The sequence below is a fragment of the Neolamprologus brichardi genome, chromosome 13, assembly GCF_056152115.1.
Source record: "Neolamprologus brichardi isolate AB-2024 chromosome 13, ASM5615211v1, whole genome shotgun sequence".
Classification (NCBI taxonomy): Eukaryota; Metazoa; Chordata; class Actinopteri; order Cichliformes; family Cichlidae; genus Neolamprologus; species Neolamprologus brichardi.
This window is the reverse complement of record NC_142116.1, coordinates 8,805,904-8,829,021: the sequence shown is the minus strand read 5'-3', so window position 1 is coordinate 8,829,021 and position 23,118 is coordinate 8,805,904. Positions and strand designations below refer to the sequence as shown.

The 23,118-nt window shown below is 42.2% G+C and overlaps 2 protein-coding genes across 17 annotated transcripts in view; one reads left to right on the top strand and one right to left on the bottom strand.

Annotated features, from left to right (window-relative positions):
- Positions 1-12,378, top strand: part of ccdc88ab (coiled-coil and HOOK domain protein 88ab) — a 62,986-nt gene extending 50,608 nt beyond the window's left edge. Inside the window, exons 25-39 of one of the 7 annotated variants that reach the window (XR_015719910.1) lie at positions 20-163; positions 285-471; positions 595-740; positions 876-968; positions 1,297-1,499; positions 1,814-1,861; positions 3,462-3,539; positions 5,566-5,802; positions 5,924-5,977; positions 6,747-6,833; positions 7,458-7,547; positions 7,898-8,178; positions 8,364-8,817; positions 10,606-10,712; positions 11,357-12,378. Coding sequence is in view for 6 of the 7 variants with exons in the window: in XM_087850082.1 (XP_087706208.1) it covers positions 20-163; positions 285-471; positions 595-740; positions 876-968; positions 1,297-1,499; positions 1,814-1,861; positions 3,462-3,539; positions 5,566-5,802; positions 5,924-5,977; positions 6,747-6,833; positions 7,458-7,547; positions 7,898-8,178; positions 8,364-9,254 (2,539 nt within the window). In the remaining variant the exon portion in view is untranslated. Of the gene's footprint in view, positions 1-19; positions 164-284; positions 472-594; positions 741-875; positions 969-1,296; positions 1,500-1,813; positions 1,862-3,461; positions 3,540-5,565; positions 5,803-5,923; positions 5,978-6,746; positions 6,834-7,457; positions 7,548-7,897; positions 8,179-8,363; positions 10,713-11,356 lie in introns of those variants that run through there. The other 6 variants (XM_087850082.1, XM_087850083.1, XM_087850084.1 and 3 more) reach the window with 6 other exon arrangements.
- A 2,999-nt stretch (positions 12,379-15,377) lies between these two features.
- Positions 15,378-23,118, bottom strand: part of camk2g2 (calcium/calmodulin-dependent protein kinase (CaM kinase) II gamma 2) — a 75,320-nt gene continuing 67,579 nt past the window's right edge. For 8 of the 10 annotated variants that reach the window (XM_006783596.3, XM_006783597.3, XM_006783590.3 and 5 more), the window contains 4 exons: positions 21,204-21,279; positions 19,815-19,909; positions 19,103-19,354; positions 15,378-17,991 (listed from right to left, as the gene is read on the bottom strand). In XM_006783596.3, the coding sequence (XP_006783659.1) occupies positions 19,122-19,354; positions 19,815-19,909; positions 21,204-21,279 (404 nt within the window). In that variant the 3' untranslated portion in view covers positions 15,378-17,991; positions 19,103-19,121. Of the gene's footprint in view, positions 17,992-19,102; positions 19,355-19,814; positions 19,910-21,203; positions 21,280-21,991; positions 22,121-22,470; positions 22,576-23,118 lie in introns of all 10 variants that reach the window. The other 2 variants (XM_087850079.1, XM_006783588.3) reach the window with 1 other exon arrangement.

Below are 23,118 nucleotides of genomic sequence, written 5' to 3'. Positions count from 1 at the left end.
TGTCTGTTTGCATATGTAGGTACAAACAGCTCTTGCAGAGAAAGGGGGAGCTGGAGGAGCTGGAGAAGAATCTGAAGGAGCAGCAGGAAAAGATGGCCCTGGAGAATCAGACCCACCAAGCTACAGCTGAGCAGTACAAACTGCTCAAAGAGGAAAATGATAGGTCAGCTCAAGCTTTTTTCCATAACCTTAAACATTATGCTCACATTAGCACTAATTTATCAAAGGGACTGACTTAAATCAATGAGGCCGTATACCAAGGAGTCGATTTTCTCTCTCCTCAGGTTGAATAGCACCTATCGTCAGCTCTTGAAGGACAATGAAAATCTCCAGCTGGACCATAAAAACCTAAAGAGCCAGTTGAACAGTGCAAAGCTGGACCAAACCAAGCTGGAGGCTGAGTTTTCTAAACTGAAGGAGCAGTACCAGCAGCTGGACATCACCTCCACCAAGCTAACCAACCAGTGTGAGGTAATGAGTCTCTCTTCTCTTCCCTTCAGGTTTTTCTCATGGTGTCTACCTTTTTAATGTATCATATTTCAAAACACTGCTTCTAAAGCCAAATATGAATGTATCTGTCTATGTTTGTGTTAGTTGTTGAGCCAGCTGAAGGGAAACCTGGAGGAAGAGAACCGTCACCTGTTGGATCAAATCCAGACTTTGATGTTACAAAATCGCACACTGCTGGAGCAGACCATGGAGAGCAAGGACCTGTTCCACGTAGAGCAAAGACAATACATGTAAAACTCACATGGTTCTGGCATATTTCTTTGTATCTGTGTTTGTAAATGCAAATATGCTGCCTTTATGTTTAGAGTGTATGCACTCTTGTCTGCTTTTACTGTGCTTTTATCTTCTCGTTGTCCCACCATCAGAGATAAGCTGAATGAGCTGAGGAGGCAGAAGGAGAAGTTGGAGGAGAAGATCATGGACCAGTACAAGTTCTATGACCCTTCACCTCCACGCAGGTGCATAATTTGTTTCCTTTAAATGACATAAAATTGAGTCAAATTGGTAAAGTTCTGCATACTTGCTGTCTTGTATTTTGAGATGGAAAAGCAGTGCAGCATCAGGGAGTGCATCAAATATTTATTACCTGCAGAGCATCATACAGCTGTATAGTGAAATTTCTTTTTCTTAACCCTGATAGTCATTTGGGCTTAAATGAAGCCTAAAATAACATTTAAAATGTATCTAGCCTTATATATCCTTTATATGATTATGTATTGATTTTTTAAAATCCTATTTCCTTTTGTTCGTCTGTTATTGAGTGTCTGTCTCATCTCTGCTTTACAGGCGCGGCAACTGGATTACTCTAAAGATGAAGAAGCTGATCAAGCCGAAGAGCCGGGACAGGATCCGGTCTCTCACACTGACTCCATCTCGATCAGAGTCTGGAGACAGTTTTCTGATGTTTCCCCAGGACAGCCAGGACAGCTCATCCATAGGCTCGGGCACCAACTCGCTAGATGACACGCTCTCACACAAGAGGAGCAGCAGTGAGTCTGAAAGAACCACACACACACACACACACACACAAGATTGCACAGTTATAGTTTCAACCATCACTGAAGGAACTTCTTTTAATGTGTTCACAATATTTTTTGTTACAAAGAGAAGGGAAACTCTTAAAATACTGTTTTGTAGTACACACAGAATTAGTGAAACATTTGCTAACAGCTTTAATTTGATGCTGAACTTTCTTCACTGACACATAATGGTCTACTTTGTGAGTGTGGCTTTGTATGCCTGAGTGACTGAATGGGTCTTCCCTCCTAACTGCTCCTTTGCTTCTTTATATCTCTCTGCAAAGGGAGGAGAGGGCAGCAGTCTCATGCCCAAGCGCAGGGTTCCTCCAATGGTATGCTGCGGATGGGGAGGGTGGGAGGGGATTGTGACCCGACTGTCACGTCTTTCAGGGCATGTTTTTGTGAGTCCATTGTCCATATCACTCAGCTGTCGTAGAGATTACGGCTGAGCTGTGCAGGCCGACTCTTGACCTCAGACCTGGTTAAAGATGCAGAAGCATTTCTTGTGTTTGAAACAAATTGAGGTGCACTCAGTCAGCTGTTACCAATACTATTAAACTCAATCACTGAAGAATAGTACTATTTTATGCAGTTACTGGCAACATTTTCAAGGGGATGTCCACCATTTCTGAAGAAAAGTCGCTTTAAGACTTGTGCCTCGTGTTACTGGAGTCATCGTCAGTTGCTAAGCTGTAAGATTTAATATCTTGGAATTTGCGGAATAATTTGGACTACATCTATGTTGCCAGCATACTAGCTCAAGGTCGAGCTGAATCAAGTGCACCTCATGGTTTAAATATTGGGAAAAAAATCTAATCCCAAGATGCTTTGCTCTCAGGTAACCTGTCGATCTGTTCAGCTCACTTGTAAATAAGAAACGTCCTGTATCATAGCATCGTAGATATTAAAAGGTGCAATGCGTTGCCTGGTTATCGCGACCTGGCTTGGTTGGTTGTTTTCAGTTGTACTGACATTAACTGTAATCACCAAGTAACAACTAAGCCACATATTTCTGCTATGTAGCACAAAGTTGTCAGTTAGTGTAACGAGTCTGTATGTTTTTCACAACACACAAGATAAGAGGTAAGACAAAGAGAACGTAGCCTTTAACAACCATGTAGTAACATTTGCTAAAACACTTGCGTACAGCACAGAAATTACACAGTCGAGAATGATGAAAAAGCAGCTATAAACGTCTCATTCTTTGAGGTTCTTGGGAAAGTCTTTGCTGGAAACACTGTAGTGCTATTTTTTGCTGTTAACCTGCCCCTTCTTGTTCTCCTGATTGCACCCTTTAATAATTTTCATGTTGTCGTCTCATCTAGGTGTGGAATGTGTTGTGTTGTGTACAGAATGTAATGCCTGGAAATAAGTTGAGAATGTAATATACAGTGGTCAAAACCATTAACATGAGAATGTGCGGATGATGTTGATTGTGTGCAGGAGACGGTGTGTGTTTTGCATAATGTGTGTCTGTTTTTCTATTGTTTACACAATGTAGTTTTATGCAAAAGTCTGCCCTTAAATACAGAACATATAGAAAGTCAGTGGAAGGCATTTCAGTCCATCCAAAGGGCATCCAATAAAGTGTGTGTGTATGTTTTTAATAATATGGAGAGAATTTGTATAGATTGAAATACCTTACACTTGATTAACTATCTAATAGGCTCTCTAATATTATAATCCATATGTTTTTAAAGTCATATATTATAGTTGTTGTTGTGTCTGTTGCAGTGTTGTCTGTTATCCAGTTAAGGTGTCCAGGAGCTCAGCTCTCTCTCCCCTGGTTCTGTTTGTGAAAACATTAACCACATCCCTCTGTTCTGCCCTTCTTTTCTTTCTTTTATTTTGCTTTTCCTTCACCTCCCTCCTTGCCTTACTCTGTCGCTCTCTTCCCTCCCTCCCTGTCTGTCTCTGGCTGTGATCGGACAGCTATAAAAAGGTTGCCTTTCATGAGGAACAGATCCAAGGACAAAGACAAGGCCAAGGCCATCTACCGGCGCTCCATGTGTAAGATCTCTGTTAGCTGCCACGCTAGCCTTCATCTGCCTCCTCTCCCTCCTCTTGTCGCGCTAGGAGAAACAAAGGAGGAGCAGTCACTGATGTCAGGGTGGTGGCGGTGAGGGACTTCAGTTTTCAGTCACATCTGCAGAATTCAATGTTTAAAACTCCAGAGTTTTATCATCCATGTTTTAGAGATGTCTGCAAAGGACCTACCAGAGGATCAATTTTTAAATTCTTTATAGTTTAGTCACCATACCCATCCCCCTGCCGCTCTGCTATACCTGGTGACATCAGTGACTTGTCCTTAAAAGTTTTTCCTAGTAATCCTAACCCATCCCATCACGTCTGCCGCCGCCACTTTCTCCTGTAGAGTATCTTCCAAGTCTTCACTGGCTTTCAGCAGTGTTGTGTCACTTTACTCTCACTATTTGCTGATGAATGATTAACACAACCTTAACACTAACGTTAGTGTTTGTTAGGGCTAAACTATAGGAACAGTGGTGATTTATTTTTTTCTGTTTTCTTTTGTTTGATTTTCACCTCTGGACCAAAACCATGTCATTTGGTCACTTACAGTAATGTGCAATGGGCAGCTTTCTTGTGTGCTTTGTGGTTTTATTTTGTTTGTGTATGCTGAATGAAAGGCCAAGTGTGTGTGTGCGTGTGCGAGAGTGAGAAAAAAGGTGTGTGTGTGTGTGAGAGAGAGAGGGTGTGTGTTCAGGTGAGACAGCGGGAAAGACTGTGGGTTTGCCTTTCATGCGCCTGTGAAATGTGTGCTCCCGTCTTTGATTACAGCATGACAAAGAAAATCACTAAGTGCTTGATCATCGCTCGCACTCACCATGGAGGACTTGAAATGGAGCCTTTATTCTGTCTCTCTCCCCCTCCGTCTGTCTCTCTCTCTCTTCTCTGTCAGCGTGCTGCATTTCAGATCTTATTCTGCTGACATGGGCTTGCCTCGCTCTGATTTATTTATTTATTTTGTGTGTGTGTGTGCACAGCACCACCGCCGTCGCTCAGAGCAGCTTTGCATGTTTCCATGCTTCTTCTTCGCTGTCGTCTCAGTAATCAAAATGCATAGAGACGGTCAAGGATGTCAAAAAGTGTCTGGCTGTGACCGACCGTGCACTTTGGTTGATATGTTGTTGGCTTTTAAAATATGATTATTATAATGCTGTACGCCTGCAAGTGCATTGAGTTTTAAAAGGCTTGGACCTGTTATTCTATAGCATGAATTTTTTATTGAATATTGACTTGTATCCAGTGATAATTATAGTCTAGATCTGGCCTTAAAGAGCATTTTCCTGCCCTGCCCTGTCAGAGTCCTTCGAGAAGCAAGTCTCAGCACTGGGTAGCCATTTTGAAAAGCCTCTGTACAGTTGTTTATTGCTATCATCTAAATGAAAGCAGAGAGAAGCTTATAGTTGTGTCTGTGCACAGTTTCACAACGTTACAGCTTTGCTAATGGCTCAGTGCTGACACAACTTCTCACATGATCTGTGCCTTTCTCTTTTCAGCACAGCCAATTCATGATACAGTATTACAGCGCATCTTTGCTAAGATAATGAATATGAGATGTGCTTTTCTTCTATGAAACTTAAACATGATTGGCTAATGTATTTTCCATTTTGTCAGTTGATTGGATCTGCTGGGGCAGCAGCGGGATAACCGTCACCTTTGCTTTTACAGAATCCTTTTAGAGATTATTGAAGGATTCTTTGAGGCCACGTCTGTTTCCTGTAATGTCTCTAGGCACATCCCCAATGGTAATTTAGCCTTTGTCTCCAAGAGGGACCTAGATGAGTGTCCTGCGTACAAAAAAAGTCTTTGCAAGGTTGTTCTTTCCTCGTAAGCATATTTTAGCGACCAGTTTCTCTGATTTTAGTTGGCCTTTAAAGTCTAGATGGATTAAATTGAGACTTCTTTAAGATAAAATGGCTATAAATCCTGAGCCATTACTTGAGGTAAGATTATATGTATTAAAATGTCTAATCTCAGTTTTTTTTTCTTCATGCCAACCCATCCATCCTAGCTATGAACGACCTGCTTCAGACCATGGCAATGGCAGGCGGTCCTGAGGCTCAGTGGGCGGGCAGCAGTGAGAATCTAGACGGGGCTGAAGCCGGAGATGCCAACATGACGGGCAGCAGCAGGCGCAGCGGGCAGCGCATGAAGGAACTCGCCTTTTCCACCAATGCCATTGATTGTGCCACCCTCACCCTGCCTAGTTCAAGTCACAGTAGAGCCAAGCACAGGCTTCAGGTCAAAGGTCAGGATGCCTGTTTGTGGAAATACATTGTGTTAATGTTCTCATTGCATTTAGTTGATGAAATTTGTTCAGAACAGAGTGAAAAGAAGCCGTAGCATGACTGCTCTCTTTATCTCATCAGACAATGCCTCCTGCGAGGATGTCGCCGGCTCATTGGATGATCCCAAGAGTCAAGGTAGAGTAAAGCTTCACACGACATCAGCGCGAAACTGTGTCAAAGAAAAGCGCCTGCAGTCTCTCAGCGCCAGGCTGGAATCTAACAGCCCCTTAAACAAGAAATGAGGGGGAAAAAAAACAGGTCATGTCCTCAGGAGTCCCACTGATAATCTTTGGGCTGCCTTCCTGCACTTTGATTAAGCTTGATTTGGAGTTAGATGGGAGCAAAAGAGACGGGGAGAGGGAGACAGATCATCCTTTGCTGAAAGCAGGATTGACTTTAATACAGGCGCTAGGGTGTTATCCAGGGCAGTTAATCTGGATCCAGGCAACACTTGATCAGGTCTGTGTCGCTTTAATGTAGATGACCCAGTTGCTAAACAGCCACAAAACTACTGGCACACATTCCTTACGTTAGGTCTACAGACAGATTTCTCTTGTTGTGTTTAAGTGCTGCAAACATCTGCACTTTTGATGGTCAATAAACTGGTTCCACAGGATATTGTTCCCAGAATGCATTCTCACTGTAATGGTTGGAGAAGGACGCCCAGTCTCACTCACACAGCGGATGTTGCTCAGAACGTATGAGCCATTAGGTCATCGGATGTTGTAGACACTAATGGTAGTTTCAGACGTGTATTGATTTTTTTCTTCCTCCCCCAGACACTGTAAATAATTTTTTTTTGTTTTCACCTGCATTTCATGAAACTTTATTATTTTTGAGCAGTATTGAGTTGTCATGTTACCCTTTAGGTGTGTTGCATTGTATTTTTTTTGTTTGTTATCAGGGCCACAGGGGTATATGTCTCCCTGCCATTTGCGTCGTTGTGCTGTTGGTCTGAGCGCTGTGTGCAGAGTGTCCTGTAACATCTGTAGTAAGTGACTGTTACTCGGGACTGAGGATCACTGTGGGGCCACAAGCAATCCGCTGGTTTCTGACTCTGATACTGATCTGTAACATTGGGGTTGATTTGAAATTCTAATTTGGTGTCAAGCATGTCGTGAAAACCGGTTTGAGATGATTTCACGGTCACTGGTTTTCAGTTGGGGCTGTCCCTGTCAGCACTGGAAAGAGCAAGTTCGTGTTGTCTTCACTTCCTTTTACTCTTTGTCTTCCTTCTCAGTTCCTAACACGGCCTGTCATTTCCTCTTTAATTACTAACAGACTCACACTTGTATCGTCAGTCACTTCCCCTTTATTGGTGGGAAATCGGTCCTTATATTTGGGTGTCCCTGCCCTCTCTGTCAGTAGTTCCTTTGTTTATTGAATGGACATATTGGGGCTGCAGCCTGGCATTGAGCCACCTTTCCTGTCCCTCTGCCTGGCATGTGCCATCTGCTCCCCCAGCAGGAGACGTTCTGTCAGGGTGTTGGCGTCCGTATACGTGTTACTTCTCGCGTTGGTGCATGTTGGTGTGGATACATGTAAGCGTGTACAGATATAAATCCTAACTGTGAATGTATGTGTGCATGTGTCTTACCTCTCGTTCCTTACCCAGCCTCCAGACCCTCCAGTCTTCATAGCAACAGGACCATCAGTAGTAATAGTAACAATAACTCCCACCTCACTTCTCCTCTGGAGGGCAAAGGTATGCTCCTCCTTTCCTCTTCCTCTGCTACTATCCACTTATTACTCTTGTCTTTTTCTTTTGCTCCCTTTCATCTCGTTTCTCTCATCATTTCTCAAAAAATTACTTTTTTTCTCGCGCAAAAATGTGAAGTTGGTTTGGTTCAACTTTAAGCCGTTCTCTTTTCTTCATTGGGTAGAAAGCAATAACTCATGATGGTAATAAAATTAGATCTGAGTACAATTATGAGACTTTTTTTTTTCAATATAATGCTTTTTAAATTGCATGGTGTGTTCTGAAAGTGTGGGGTAGTCTGATCACTACTAATGCAATCAGAAATCTTGTAATCCATGCCTCCCCTCGTCCTGCAGGCACATTGAACGGCAGTCTGAGCAGGCCTCACAGCGAGAGCAGCGGCGAGTTCAGCCTCAGTCTGGACCAGGAAGTGTGGTCCAGCAGCGGCAGCAGCCCCGTCCAGCAGCCCACCTCCTCACGCTCCTCCCACCAGAGCCCCCTGCAGCTGCGCAGATCTCTTGACCCATCCGCCGCCGCGGGCAGCGCGGTCCAGTCCCAGATCAGGAAGACGGGATCCCCAGGGAACGAGGTGCTTTCCCTGCAGCAGTTCCTGGATGAGGGTATTGATCCTGCAGAGGTGAGGCCTGAAATTCTGCTATAAGTGCTGTTCTTAGATTTATTGGATTACAGCCTACATATGAAGTGGACTAAAATCGAACATGTTCTTCTTTATTAGTCAGTTCAGATAACGTTTGGAGTTGGACGTGAATTGTTTCCATTGTTATTTGTTCTGTCCTTAATGCTGTTTGCTATCTTTTGTAGTCTGGCAGTCAGGAGAACCTCACTGTAGACTCTCCTCGCCTCTCCACCTCCTCTGAGCACGGCCAGAAAGAACGCACTGTCACAAAGGGCCGGGGCATACTGCGCTCGTCCAGCGGGAAGGCAGCACCAGTCAGCGCTGACCGGCCTCCGAGGTCTTCCGGACAACCAGGACGCCCTTCCCTGCGCAAGGCCGAGAGCACACGGGTGAAAGGCTCCGCCCCGATCCGCGCCAGCCTGTCTTCACAGGGCAAAGCGACCTCTGTCTCCGAACGGCTCGATTCAGCCTCCTCCACCCTGCCCCGGGCCAGCAGTGTCATCTCCACCGCTGAAGGTACCACACGGCGTACCAGCATCCACGACCTGCTGTCCAAGGACAACCGGCAGCCCGTTTCGGTTGACGCTCCTGCCGCTGCTGCTTCCACCAGGGCTGGGCTACGCTCGCAGCCCACACCCAGTGAGTACCACCCCAACAGCACCAACCTTAAGGGACCCCTCACCACCATCACCCCCATGCCCAAGTCAGTCAGCTTACCTTGCCATAGCTCGGAGGACCCCGACCTCTCCACCCTTGAGTCTTTCCTCGGCCCTTCCTTCACTGTAGAATCTGTATTCATGGACTCCATCTTTAGTGAGTCAGCAGACAAAAACCTCCCCTTCCTTTCTCTTAACCCCACCTTAGTCAGCAACATCAGCGGGCCTCCTGTTACAAATAAGACCCAATCTCCTCCTGTGCCGCACCACATTCACACCCAAAACCAGACCCCCCACAGCCAATCAAACGGCCAGGTGAGATCCAGCGAGGGTGTTGATCAGAGTTGTGTAAATAATCCGGATCAGTCACTGAGCCCAGAGGAGAGGGAGTCTCTGTGGTATGAGTACGGCTGTATCTAAATGACGGGGAGGTTTCTGGTTTGCTGATTTTAATACTTGACTTGAAGAGGGAGGAACAAAAGGATGGATAAAGAGTAAAGCCATTTCCTCTGCATGTATTCGTCAGAGTACTGTCTGTCTCTGTGTGGTGTATGTGGGTCATTTTTCCCTGTTTGCTATGGTGCTGATTGGTGACTTTACTTTAATTTTTTATATTTTTTTAACCCCCATTTTCTTTTCTATGATGCGGGACTTTGACTGTTCTTCCGTCCAATACCCTTTCACACATTATTTTTACCTCATCAGATAAGTTTTACCTGGCTAACATTATACTATTATCTGCTGCAGTGAGGTGATACATTTTAACTCGGGAATGAGAAGAAATAGAGAATTATCTAAAGCTTTCATGTGAGGCCAAAACACACCGAGCAAGTCGGTTTAAGTCACACCAGGAATCATAAAAACAGCAGGAAAAGCTTTTTTTTATAATGAGCATAATGAGCAAAGCATTCTGGGGCAATTTCTACATAGTAAAGTCAGATAATAGGTTCACTTTGCATTTTCTGTTTATTATGGTGATTCTTGGCAAGTCCCACTTTTCACCTCCTAAATTGCATGGCTTTGTTTTGTCTGTTTGACCTGAAACGTTCATTTGGATTGCTGTGATCAAAATGGTTTTCATCCGTTTGTTTCTTATGATGGTGTGTGCTGTTTGTTTTTTGTTTTTTACATTTGATATCTTTTCTGTTTTTCTTTGCTGTGTACACGTTCACTGGAGTGTTTGCTCCCCTCTGCAAATGGATTAATATGATCTGGTGGATCTAAGCTGACCTCCTGGGCTGGTGACAAAATGATGAAGCTTCATTCCCAAAACAATCAGGGCGGCATTTTTAGTTTGAAACGTGAAAGTTGACGGAGAGGACACAGAATCCAGCATTGCAATAGTGATTTGGTTTTACGCAGTTTGATTGTTTGGGGGTATTTTAGTTATTTTTTTAGAACGTGGAGTTGATACTGTAAGTTGATTCATTTGAGGTTGTTTTGTGAATGAAGCGAACATCATTCCTTTTGGTATTTTCTCCTGACACGCCACAAGTTGGATAACTTGAGGTGATATTTGAGACTGACCTATCTTGTATAGACTGCTATCATTAAGTTATAATCAAAGACGAGCACTACATATTGTGCCAATACTAGTTGAACTGCCTGTATCTACGTCCTTATTTATTTCTGCTTTTGTACTCTTTAGTTGCTGTTTTGAAGTTGCTATATTGTATTTATCTTGATTCAAAGTATCCGCAGGTATGAAGTCAATGAAAATGGTCTGTCATCACTCTGCAGATGTAACATAAGCGTTGCCTTTGTCCTACAGATGTGGAGGGCAGAAAGTCTAAAAGCAGGAGCGGGGAGCCGCAGCAAAGCTGCTAAACCCTGTCCCCCCCCACCCTCGTCTGTCTGCTACCATGCTGTGAGCGCGTGGTGAGTGAGCGAGCGGGAGGAAAAAGGGGAGGGGGGGTGGAGGGTGGGGTCAGTCTTGTCTCCATGGGAACCTAAAACATGGTGTAACAGATGTCGTCCATCCTGCTGTGCGCTTGCTTTCCCCTGCTTCTCTAAGCTGTTACTCCCTCTCCCTCACTGTCCTGTCCATCCCCTCACTGTCACTGTGGTGCCAAACGCCTGTTCAAGGAGCCTGATGAGACCCGTCTGCATGGCATATGGGCCATTTTACCGTGTAGCTCTCAGTGTATGCTGCTTCCCCCCTCCCAGATCTCAAATCCCTCGACAAGACGAGCCATTCGGCTCCAGCAGCTCACCGTTTCCCACTCCTTCATAAAGCATCTCATGCTGTTGGCGACTGCTGAGTGAAGAAGTCTGTGTTTGCAGGCTGCTTATTGTTGCTGCATGGCTTTGGTGTAGCGCTCAAATCCTTCCCTCTTGCATGTAGATCCAGGCGTCCTACTGTGTTCGCTTGTCACGTCTCTGTCTTTGCTGGTACAGCTTCTGATCTTTAACTTTCTCCTTTGTCTGTTTTCCATCTCCTTTCCTTCTTTTATTTTTCTCAACTTTCTTGTCATCTTTCTTTTCCTATTCTCTCTACTCCTCTTTGATTGCTTGGGACTCAGAGAAAGGTGGCCTTGGAGCTGTGTGTCTGAAGCCTAGTAGGGTGAATCTGCTGAGACCGTCTACAGTGAGAAAAGATTGTAAAAGCCTGTCTCACCCCCCCCCCCCCCCCCCCCTTTTTTTTTTTTTAACCCAGGACACTTCAGTAGAGAAAAGTGGCTTCCTTCTCTGTTTTCTTCTTTCTTCCTTGAATCAAGGAAACAACTTAAAATTATTAGAAAATGTTACAGTGACAGTTTTTATTTGTTTTCTTTCCACTAAGACTCCGATGGCAGATTGCACTGCCATGTGTCCTTCAGTGTGACGGACAGTTAGACATGCACTAGTCTCTGTGGACTAAAATTAAAGTGCCAGTGTTCACACAACAGCCAACAGGGCAACCTTGAACCAGTGAGACAGACCTTCTTCTGCCCAGTGCCATGGTCCTAAAACATTTTGTAACTGGGCAGAACGCACAAACAAAGACAACATGAAGCATGTCCGAAGAATCACAATCTGCATGGAGCAATCAATCAATCAACCCGCTTCCTTTATCCAATCAAAGAGAAATGTGTGTTCAACGGAAACATGCCAGGATGCCAAATGGACTCGGACAGGAAGCCATGACAGCTTGATTGAGTGAAGGTAGTGTGAGAGAGAAGTAGAGACTTATCATGGGAGTGTTTCAGGTCACCTATAAGGCAGAGACACACCCTGAGAAAAACCCTACATGTACTTCATCTTCACCCTTCATTTTCATTTCACCAAATGGCACTGAAGCATCTCATTTATCACTTCCATTGTTGCTCTAATCCAGATAATAACTGTAAAAGCACATAGTCTTTACATTCTAAAAAGAGACTCCGTAAGCAAGTGTTTAATAAATCTGTCTGAAGTATAGGTGACCTGCGACCTGCCCAGTGCAAACGGAGCATGTGCATACTTCTGTTGTGTTGAACATGTTGGCAGTGATGAGACCCAGTGTTTTCCTCCTTTTCCACTTTTACATGAATTCATTTGATGTAATTAAAATTCATCAAGACTACCTGTGTGCGCTTTTGGTTTATTGTGTGTGCATGTGTATATATAGTCGGGGTACTCTGTTATGAGAGTGTAGTCTAATACAACAGCGCTGCAGTGCTGGAGTTCTATTTGAGCTACTGTTTGTGGTCCTTTCCTTTTTCAAAGGTGAAAAACACAGCAACTCAAATGTAGTTCTTGCAGTACTTGGTTGTTTATCTTACTGCTGAATTACTCTCGATTTCTGCGTTATTACATTTTAGCAGAATTGGTGTGTGAGTAACTTTACACAGTCAGATTTAAATACCCCAAATATGTATAAAATAACCAGTGCAATAGCTGGTGTAGTGTAATGTTAATTTGTAACTTTAGTAGATACGCATAGTTAAAAGTTAATGCAGTCTAGTACTGAAGTGCTGCAATAAATTTTACCATCATGATGTAGGCATGAAGGGAATAATTATGTAACAGACTTTGTTATAAAATACCCATTAATGGATAAAATGACGAGAAAGGAAGGGCTGCCTTTATATAGAGAGATATTAACGTTTTCACATTCAGCCAACTTATAACCATCAAGTCAGCGATGGAATCGAACCTCATCCAGGCTCACTGATGGGAGAAGGATGACCAGGAGTCAGAGGTATGGTTCTTAAAGGCAAGTTGCGTATTTTCTGCGTCAAACAGTAGTTAAAATGTTCTGCAGCGTGCTTGCAAATGATCCCTTCTTACTTATACTGATCATTAAAAAAAGCTTCTAATTTTCTCTGAAAATAGAACATTGTCTCCCAGGGCCCATTTAACTTTAAAATATGCATGAAGACTGGACTTTGTTCCCTAATAGGCACATGGGAGGCGATGTAGGCTGAACCAATATATTCTGTGTAATTTCATGTTGCGTTTAACTACCAACAAACCTTAGAGTGGGTTGGGTAATGAACACATTTTAACCACGTACATTAAAACCCAATGTAAGTAACTTGCTTTAATCTCATTGCAGGCGTAGTTTTCGCCACAGTTATATATTAACATTGTTTATATTGCAAAATTTTTTACATTAACAGTAAAGCTTTGAATAAAAAAAACCACACCACTTTTTTTTTTAATGTATGTTTATTAACTGTATGGTCATGCAAAAATCCAGCATCCAATTGAAACTCTGACATATGTTTCCCCTTTTTTTTATTGTAAGGTTACAATGCAATAAATTCACTTTCAAGGGGCACATAAAAGCTAAGGCTTTTGCTAATGTTTTAAGCATTTTAAAGCGATTGATTTTAACATCTCAGCCTTTTCATAACCTTGAGGATGCAAATAACATAGGTTTCCATTTCTTTATCAAGTAAACAGTGAAAAATTACCAGAAAGTAGACATGCATATTTCTTCCATTTGTAAAACTGCATATATAGTGTTGCTGTTAAAGATTGTGGTTTTTAAATTATTCTCTTTAAACATCTGTTTTAAGCTTTTCACAAATCTTTTCAGCTCCTCGGTTCACTCGGGTACACTTAACACATTTCACACATTTGCCAAAGTATTTGGAGAACCTGACTGCTGAACACAATAGGACTTTTAAAAGAATTCAAATGCAGGAAAGCTACTTAAAGTATAGGGAATCATTATTCTCTTATATGCATTTGGTGCTTTTTAATCTGTGCCCTAAAGTGATCAGGCAGCTGATTTATCCAACAGCTGACATCAGCCAAGGAGAAATATGGATTATATGTGGTGTGACAGAAACTGGAAAACTGAGAAACCAAAACTAGATCTTCAGGTCTTTATTATTCTAGGTAAGGGTTCAAAAATTGAACGACTCGCAGGTAAGTTTATACTTAACGTTGAGAAAAAGATTCTTTGAAACTGCATGAATTATAAAATTTGGACCATGTTAATTAAAGTTGCTTCGTGAAAGTGGATATTTCTAAAATCATCTTACGCACTGTTTAGATCCATCGTAACTTGCTACTAGCAGTCCCTGTCTTGGCTTGTTGTTGCCACCTGCAATTAAGCAAAACACGAGAAATATCTAATTTTTAAGGTTAATTATGATCAAAGAAAGTGGAGATGAAATTTAAAGTGTATATTATTTCCATAATAGTTTTTTCTCTTTTTTACTAAACACACCCAATTCAAAGTAACCAGGTAAGCATATGCACAACCCAAAATCTCATGCTCTAAGCTCTGGTTCAAGTTAATATTTTATGCACAAAACTCTGGATGAGCATAGCAGCTCTAGCCACTTCCTGTTCAAACCTTCTGTTTGTGAGGGGCAGCCAATCAGGGAAAAAAGCTACCTTAACCTCCTAAGACCCAAACTCTTCCACGACATGCATTTTTAATTTCTCTTTGATATTTGGGCATATTGGGGCTCAATGAATGTAAAAACCAAGAATTACCAGATTTTTTTTTTAACCTTATTTTTGTTTTTAAGAAAAGTAAGAGCCACATATATAGGATATTCGTTTGAAATTTTGATAGAACAGTAGCAGTATAATGTCCTCGTAAGTGGATATCAGGCCCTTGCAGAGCAAAATTTAGTATTTTAGTCTAAATAACCCAAAATGTGTTGTCCACATATGTGGACGCCAGGTCCTAGGAGGTTAAAGGAGGGGGACAGGACAGAATTGTTTTAAGTTGAATAATAAAGTCAGTAAAAGTCCAAGAATAAAAAATATGGAGTTGCAACAGGATACAGATGGATCTGCACACCACCTGTGTGACTAAAGTTGTGAGCAGACTCAATGTAAGGTCACAAACAGCCTGTGCAGCTCACATATTAACATCAATGATGTCTCACTTCCAGCCTAACAAAAGCAGACCAGAGGTGAGTGCAAGGGCCCTAAAATAGTCAAAACTTAATGGAATTCAACCTTTAATATTTTTGGTTTTGCCTGACCTTTCTCGGCTACAGCATATCAAAATATTTGAGTCTAGCTTGGTTTTGTCATAATTGACCAAAAAAAGCTTGATGTCAACTGTCCAAATACTTTGGCAAACTCTGATAAATTCCCCTCCTTCTAACTGTATTTTCCCCATTCCATTTAAACATTCTCATAAGCGTGGAAACGAGCACACACACATACATACACACACACACACACACACACACAGACACACACAATGAAAGAAAAGCATCTCATCAATTTGTGGTATCAACAAACAACTGAGCACAAATGGAACTACTGAACCATACAAAACATCACATAGTTTCAGTACTGGTTTTACAACGCTTCATTGTGGTGCAAAAAGTGGGAGGAGACACAGTTTTCATGGCATGTCAGATATGTCCACAGCACAGGCGCTTAATACAGTAGGGTGGGGCTCACATATGATTAAAATTTTTTTACAGTCTGTTTACCGTGTTAGCGCACAGATATGTGATGGTCCGAAGCATCGATGTGGTTTCTGCACTTAGGTGACCACCAGCAACAGGACGGGTGGTGCATGAGTTACTATTAAGCGGCGCCGCACGGGACAGGACAGATAGCAAGCCTCACCCCTCCACTGGTACAAAGTCACACACTCACAAAGTTTCTACGACACAGTGCTGCAAAGTTTAACCACTGAGACACAGATATGTTATTTTTTGTCCTCTTAAAAGGCAGAATCTTTGATCTCATGTGCTTTCATGATGTGAATTCCAAAAATATTTAACAAGAAGAAATCTTTATCCCAACATTTCAGCATTCGGTGTGTGCAGTGATCTGTGTGAGGGGATGAATCTCCATTCAATTCAAACCCTTAATATTTTTAACCTCTGCATAAAACAAATGGAAAATATCAAAGATTAGATCAAAACACTAACAGCTACAACATTTACAACAGAATCTGACAAAAAAACAAAACTAAACGGGGCCAAATTCACTGACTGCAGTTGATCAGCGAAGGTCCCAGAGCCCTCTAGCCAGTGTAGCCCTCTTCCCATCGTGCCTTTTTTAAAATTTCCTCCTGTCCATTCCCTCGGCTGCATTCCTTTTTAAACATGCTTTTTTTTCTCTTTTTTTTTTTTTTTTAAATAATGCCAGGACTTCACACAGAAGTACAGCAAGCCAAGACTGACAATATACAAATTATTTCAAGAACACAATCAGAACAAGAGACAGGCATAAGGGTGACATCATCATCACACGTTGTGGTGCTACTAAGATGGTAGTAAGGGCTGGTTAGCAAAGGTCACGACAAATGTGGAGATTGTAAAAGGGAAGGAATGATGAAAGTAGAGTGGCAGAGGTAGGGTGACAGGGAAGGATTTTGGCAAGCATAACCTGAAGTTGCAGAAAGGTTCACTCCCTCAGAAGAGCGACCAAAACAGCATCGAGTCTTAAGTGTCTGTGCAAAAACAGTACAGGCCATCAGAGTTAAGATAAATCATGCTTCACATCAAATACACACACACACAGACACAAACAAAACTAAACTAAAGAAAAGAAACTAAAGAGTTAGATTGAGAGCATCCATGCTTTCAGACCAGGTAGTTTAGAGAGGTGAGGAGCTTTAGACTTTGACCAATGGCGCTGCCTAGTGTTCCAATGCACACAGTGCAGGGCAGACAGATGGAGGCCTTCTGCAACTTCAGGATAAGCTGGCCTGGATGCCGTGTCTAAAGCTCAGGAGAGGCTCCACCTCAAAGGCTGGAGCACAGGGACTTTGTGTGTGTGTGTGCATGCATGTTGCATGTGAATATGTTTGTATTTACAACACGGGACCAAATAAAACGAAAAAAAAAAAAGAGCCAAAAACACCATCACACTCATCTTCAGCTCCCCTACCTACACCTCAGAATTAAACCATGCCTCCCTCCACCCCCTTTCGTCCTATATAAATATCCATTTATACACTATTCTGTTAAATAAAACCCCTCTTGATTAAAAATGATTTTTTCCCAACACAAAATACTTTAAAACAGTATCCCTCATTCAGGAGATAAAACGTTTTTCAGAATACATATTACAAAAAGACAAAATAAAAAAAAAAGGTCCCTTCAGTAACACCTGAACCCCCTTAAAACATCGTGTGCAGACACTCAAATCTGACACTTAAATCTGGTGTTAAATTCTGATATTAGTTGCTCCCGTTCCCATAAACCCCACCCACAAATACCTTACAACTCTAAAACGACTGGATTCAAACAGACGCTCTGAACAGAAATCACTTTTCCCCAGACGTCCTCGCTGCCCCGGTCTCTGTGCGAAGTGTACTTATTTTTCATTTGTTATACATAATTTTGAACATGTTAATACTTTTCCACGCGGCAGACGAACAAAGAGTGGGGAAATGAAGGCCATGGGAGAAAAGGATCGGGACAGCATCACCCCTGTGTTGCCACCAGAAGCATGCACCATCTGCAAAAAGGGGCTGACATCAGCTGGGCCCCAACATCATCTAGCTAGGGTTGGACTGGATTGGTGTTGGTCGGTGTGGTCGGTCATTCAGTCGAGCTTTTAAGATATGCTTTTTTTTTTTAAATTTTTTATTGTTTTTTGGTTTGTGGCTTTTTTTTCTTTCTTTTTTTTTTTAAATTGTAAGGTATGTTTCCCACATTTGTGTTTTCCAAGCAGCCTCTTCCTGGGCAGGATCCAGACACCGCTCCGACCACGGAGAATAAATGCTCCCAATAGCTTTAGACTTCAGGCAAAGCTGGAAAAAGGAGAGCACTGTGGTTAGTAAGTTGTCTCAGGGTTGAGGATGAGAACTAAAGGACACAGAGCTTATGCTTTCCCACTGAGCCTGAGATCTGTGGACTCTTTTAAAAAGCAGGTTAAAAACAAATCTTTTTAAACTATATTTTCTATCTCCTTGTCTTTGTTTTTAGCTATTTTCTGTGATAGTTATCTTGAAAAGCGCCACATAAATAAACTAAGAATATTTTACTGTGTTATGGATCCTTCTCAGCTTCCACAGCTGGTGGACTGAATGCAGTGGGGAACACAGGGCATCCCGTGTAAAAAGCCCCTTAATTTTTCTATTAAACTGACTTGTTTTCACCATTGTCTAAATACAATAAAAGGAATATCACTCTTCTTTTACGCTCATTTACTTATATATATTGCATTACTTATACATATTACAGGGATAACTCAGTAGGTAGAGGGGTCGGCTTCCCTGAGATACCCCCGAGCAAGGTACACTGCTCCCCGGGTCTCCGTACACTGACTGCCCACGGCTTCCCTGAGTGAATGGGTTAAATGCAGAGAGGAATTTCCCCACAGGGAGCAATAAAGTATTATCATTATTATTATATTGATGGACAACATGCTTCATATTGTATGCGACTCAGCTCTTTGCCTAATAACACTCAGTTTACTCAACAACTCTTAATATCTCTGATTACAATGAGTACCTTTAAACTCTGATGGATATCATTAAACTGTCACAGAGGGCTGTTTCTCTAATGTGCCACTAGAGTTTTAGGTGATCTAGCTTTAGCCGATGCTGTTGAAATATTATACACAAAAACAAAAATAATGGAGTATCAGTTGTAGAAGTTGCCTAGTGACAGAAATAAAGTAGTTTGAATGAAAGTTGAATGCTAAAGTGTGTGATAATGTAGATGGGAGATGGACAAAAAGATTTCAGTGCTCTAAGTATTAAAAATTGCAATTTAAATTGATGCTGCACACCAACAATCATTAAAGAACCCAATAACCTGTGCGAAGACATTTTGCAGTCCACATTAATGCTTTTATGCGGCATCGAACTGCTATTGCACCTTTCAGGCTGTTGTATTGAGGTGGTGGCATCACCTTACCTGGGCCTGAGTTCTCAGTTCACTGCAGGGGTGCAGCTGGTGCCCCTGAGCAGTGGAAGTGCACATTGAGCCATTTGGCGTCACGGCGATGCCACACACGAGTCTCCTCAGACTGGCAGGAACGCGGCCGTCCCTGACCGTCGATGTACTGCGTCAGACGAATGTAGGCGATGCAGGCGGCATCCTCGCCGATCAGATGGACATGGGGGTTGAGGATGGTGGTGTGCACCGGTTTGCTGTTTTTACTCAGAACTATGATGGAAAAATGCAAAATGCACTAACTTAATTTGTAAAGGTAGAATCGGCACATTGTAGTGTTTATGGCTTTAATGTCCCAGCTGCATTTATTCCATATATTTTTATTAATTTAATATTTTCTTTAATTAATTGGATTCACCACTTCAAAACACTGATGATCTGCTAGATTTTAGATTGTAAATTGGACAAAAAATGTTGTTATTAATTAAAAGAAAAGAGAAAAAGAGGAAGAAAAGCTTGCAGATTCTACATCTTTAAAAATTAATTGCACTCTTAAATTAGAGGGTAGAGAGATCCAACATGTTTGGTTACATTTGACCATTAAATGAAAACTTTAGTAAATGAACATATCACTGTAGGCTAAACTCTTGTTAGCAAATGCCAACTATATTGCCCCTGTGGATTCAAAGGGCTCAAGAACTGAAGGAAAAATCCACTAAATCGAGTAACTTACGATTCTCAAAGTAGAACTTGTGAAAGTCCATTCCCTCGACCAAGTTTCCGAGGGCCTCCGGTTCAAAAGAAGTTAGTCCTGGATCACAGATTCTCCTGTGAGGAAAAAGCAATCAAGAGAATCCTCATGTAAACAATGACAAAGAGCAAAATCTGCAAATTTGACCAAAAAATAAAAGGAGAAATTCATAGTAATCTACAGCACTGTGAAAAAGTCCTGAGCTGTCTCTCAATTCTTGCTAGGAAAATGAGCTCAATCTTTTACATGTTTAAACATGTACATAAATGCAGCGTATAAGGCAGAAACAGAGTTTGTATAAGCTTGAACAACCTAAAGTCAATATTTGGTATGACCACCTTTACTCTTTAACATAGCCTGAACTTTTATGCAAGCTTTCTTGCAATTTCTCCTGGAATAGTACTCCAGGCATCTTGAAGGAAATTTAGGGCTCTTTGGATGTTGGCTGCCTTTTGTACCGTTCTATGTCAAGGTGATCCCAAACTGCTTCAGTTATGTTGAGGTCCAGGCTCTGGGGAGGCCAATCCATGGCTGATAGTGCTCCATAGTGTGTTTTCTATTCAGGTATGCTTTTACTGCACTGACAGTGCAAATGAAGCTGTTGCCAATCAGATACTTTCCCGATGGTAATACATGGTAGATCAGACTCTGATGGCCTCACTATTGAACCTCTTTCCTAACTACCTCCATTCATTCTGATGACAAGTTGAACCAAAAATATCAAATTTGGATTCATAATGCCATAAAAGCTGTTGGCACTGACTTTTAGCCCAGTTCTTGTGAAATTTGGCATTCAGCAGCCTTTTCTTCCAATTTCTCTAAGGTAAGAATGGCTTCTTACAGCCATCCTTTCATTTAAACCATTACAGATGAGGCATCTCTCAGGTTCTGTGTCAGGTCTTTCAAATACTGTTCATCTCTTGTAGATACATTTTTAAGTTTGCACTTCTTGCCTTTGTCCAACACTCATCAATCTTTTATAGACACACTGCACACCCTTCTGAGATGCAACACATTTGCAGCAAATAGCTCTTTTTTTATTCTTGTGTAACTAACACAAGTTTTCATTTGGTTCTCTGCTAAGTTGTCTGTGTAGACACTTCATATGTGAATGATTCACAAGTGAGTGTTAAGTGGCTTAATACAGCAAGGAACTCCCCCCCCCCCCAAAAAAAAACAAAAAAAACCATTCCTTTCAAGATGGTCACATACTGGACTGTAAACAGCATCTAAGCTTTGAAAGACCTCGAGACAGCCTGGAGAACTATTGTTCAATTAGTGGTACTAGCTCAAAACGTTAGCACAGAGCTGTAAGAGCACTTGAACACTGATGACACACAAAATTCTATTGATTTCTATATATAAACTTACGTGTAAGCCTCAAAATCGCCATTGTTGATGGCTTCAATCAGCTGTTCAGTCATCTTTATTATCTCCTGTTTACGAGCTGCAAGCAGAGAGAGGAGGAGGAGGTGGGAAGAGGAGGGCGGGCACACAAGAGGTCACAGATTGTCAGGGATCATTTGGAGGCTGAACATGCACATCCCACACCGCATGCTTTCCCTCAACTTACTGCCTGACATTTGAAATAAGCTCTACACACGGGAACACCGCCTCTGGTATAAATGACAGTGACATTTAAGGTCACCCAAACACATCACACACTTCAATACTGAACACAGAATCAAAAGTATTTGAAGCTGTATGCAATGTTCAACAGGCCACTGAACCCTGAAATCTCTAAAACAAACATGTAAGCTTACTTCTCTTGACTGAAGGAATTCCAAAAATATTTCACAAACAAAACCGATCATTTACTACAGTTTTTGAATTTGAGAGCACCAAAAAATACTGCAGGAGAAGGTTAATCATCGTCAAAAACACCAGTTATTAAACTGAATCTGTAGCAGAGTTGATCAAAAAGCCACTAACTCCATGTACGCACTCACAGCGTAACCAGCAGAGATTTTCACACACCAGACTTTATGGATTCTCATGTTGTAAATGACATCAGCTAACATGCAGCAGCTAAGCCAGAACGTCCAGCAAAACTCAGACCTGCATGTCCATAAAGTCTTCTGTCAACAAATGACGCACAGTTTGAACAAAAGGCTTTCGGAGCCTTTGCACAAACACACCAAAACCTGCCTGTCACTTACTCTGCTGCAGGTTGCTGCTGCCTGTGGGGGGTGAAAGAGTGAACTCTGGTGCAGGACACGAGCTCTGAGCTGGGCTGGGCTGAGCTACAGGAACACTGGGGCTGCTAACAGCCTCCTGCAGGGGAGCAGCTGCAGGTAGATACAGTCATCCCGGTAAAATAAGGTTATATACATGACTTTGCAATATATGAAATAGTGGGTTGAAGAAGTTGGATACAGATATAGTGCAGAAGGGAAGCAGTAAACTGCAGTTATATTAGAGCGCCAGTAGATGGCAGCACAGTAGGGCTGGAAATGGTACAAGCGCCGGTGATGGCTCGAAGAGCTAAAATTCCTATTCATGTGTCGCTGTTTTACCACCATAATGTCTTGTGTTGCTTGTTTTATTTTGGTCTTGGAATATTGTTGTCTGGTGCGACAGGAAAAGGCCAGAAAGGTCAGAGCTGAGAGGCAAATCGGGTGAACTGCAGCTGACTTACAGGTGAGTGGTGGGCACTGAGGAGACGGGGTCTGCGCCTGCTCCTCAATAGTGCTGGACTGTGTTAACCCTGCACTTTCTGTACTGGTAGAGTCACTGGTGGCCGCTGCTCTCATCACAGGACACACATACAAACAAACATACAGAAACATGCTGATTGGCTGGCCACAGGATGTTCCTAAAATCTGAGAGGAACTCATCATTTGTCCATCCATTAATCCACCTTAAACTCACTGGATGCCAGTGTCAATCACATCTTTGAAAGGTATGCAATTTTAAGCCTCACGTAAACCAAAGGAAATCAGCAAATCATCAAGTTTATTGAATGCTATACTGCAAAATGACGTCTCTATAAGCTGGCTAAATGTTTTGGCACTACAAGCTATTGCTGCGCGTATTATCACACAACGCAAGATAAAAAGAGTGACACAAAGAGCTGATCTGCAACATAGAAACCAGCTGCACAAACCAGAAACTACAAAGAAACACAAGCTGGACATGACACGCGCGCTACACTTGTGCTCTGAAGTGAGCGCGCTTTCAGCATTAAGACACAGCAGCCTGATGTCTAATTTCAGAGATTAAGTTTGAAATGAGAAAGATCACACACAACACAACCTTCAACAACTGAATTCATTACTGGCCTCAA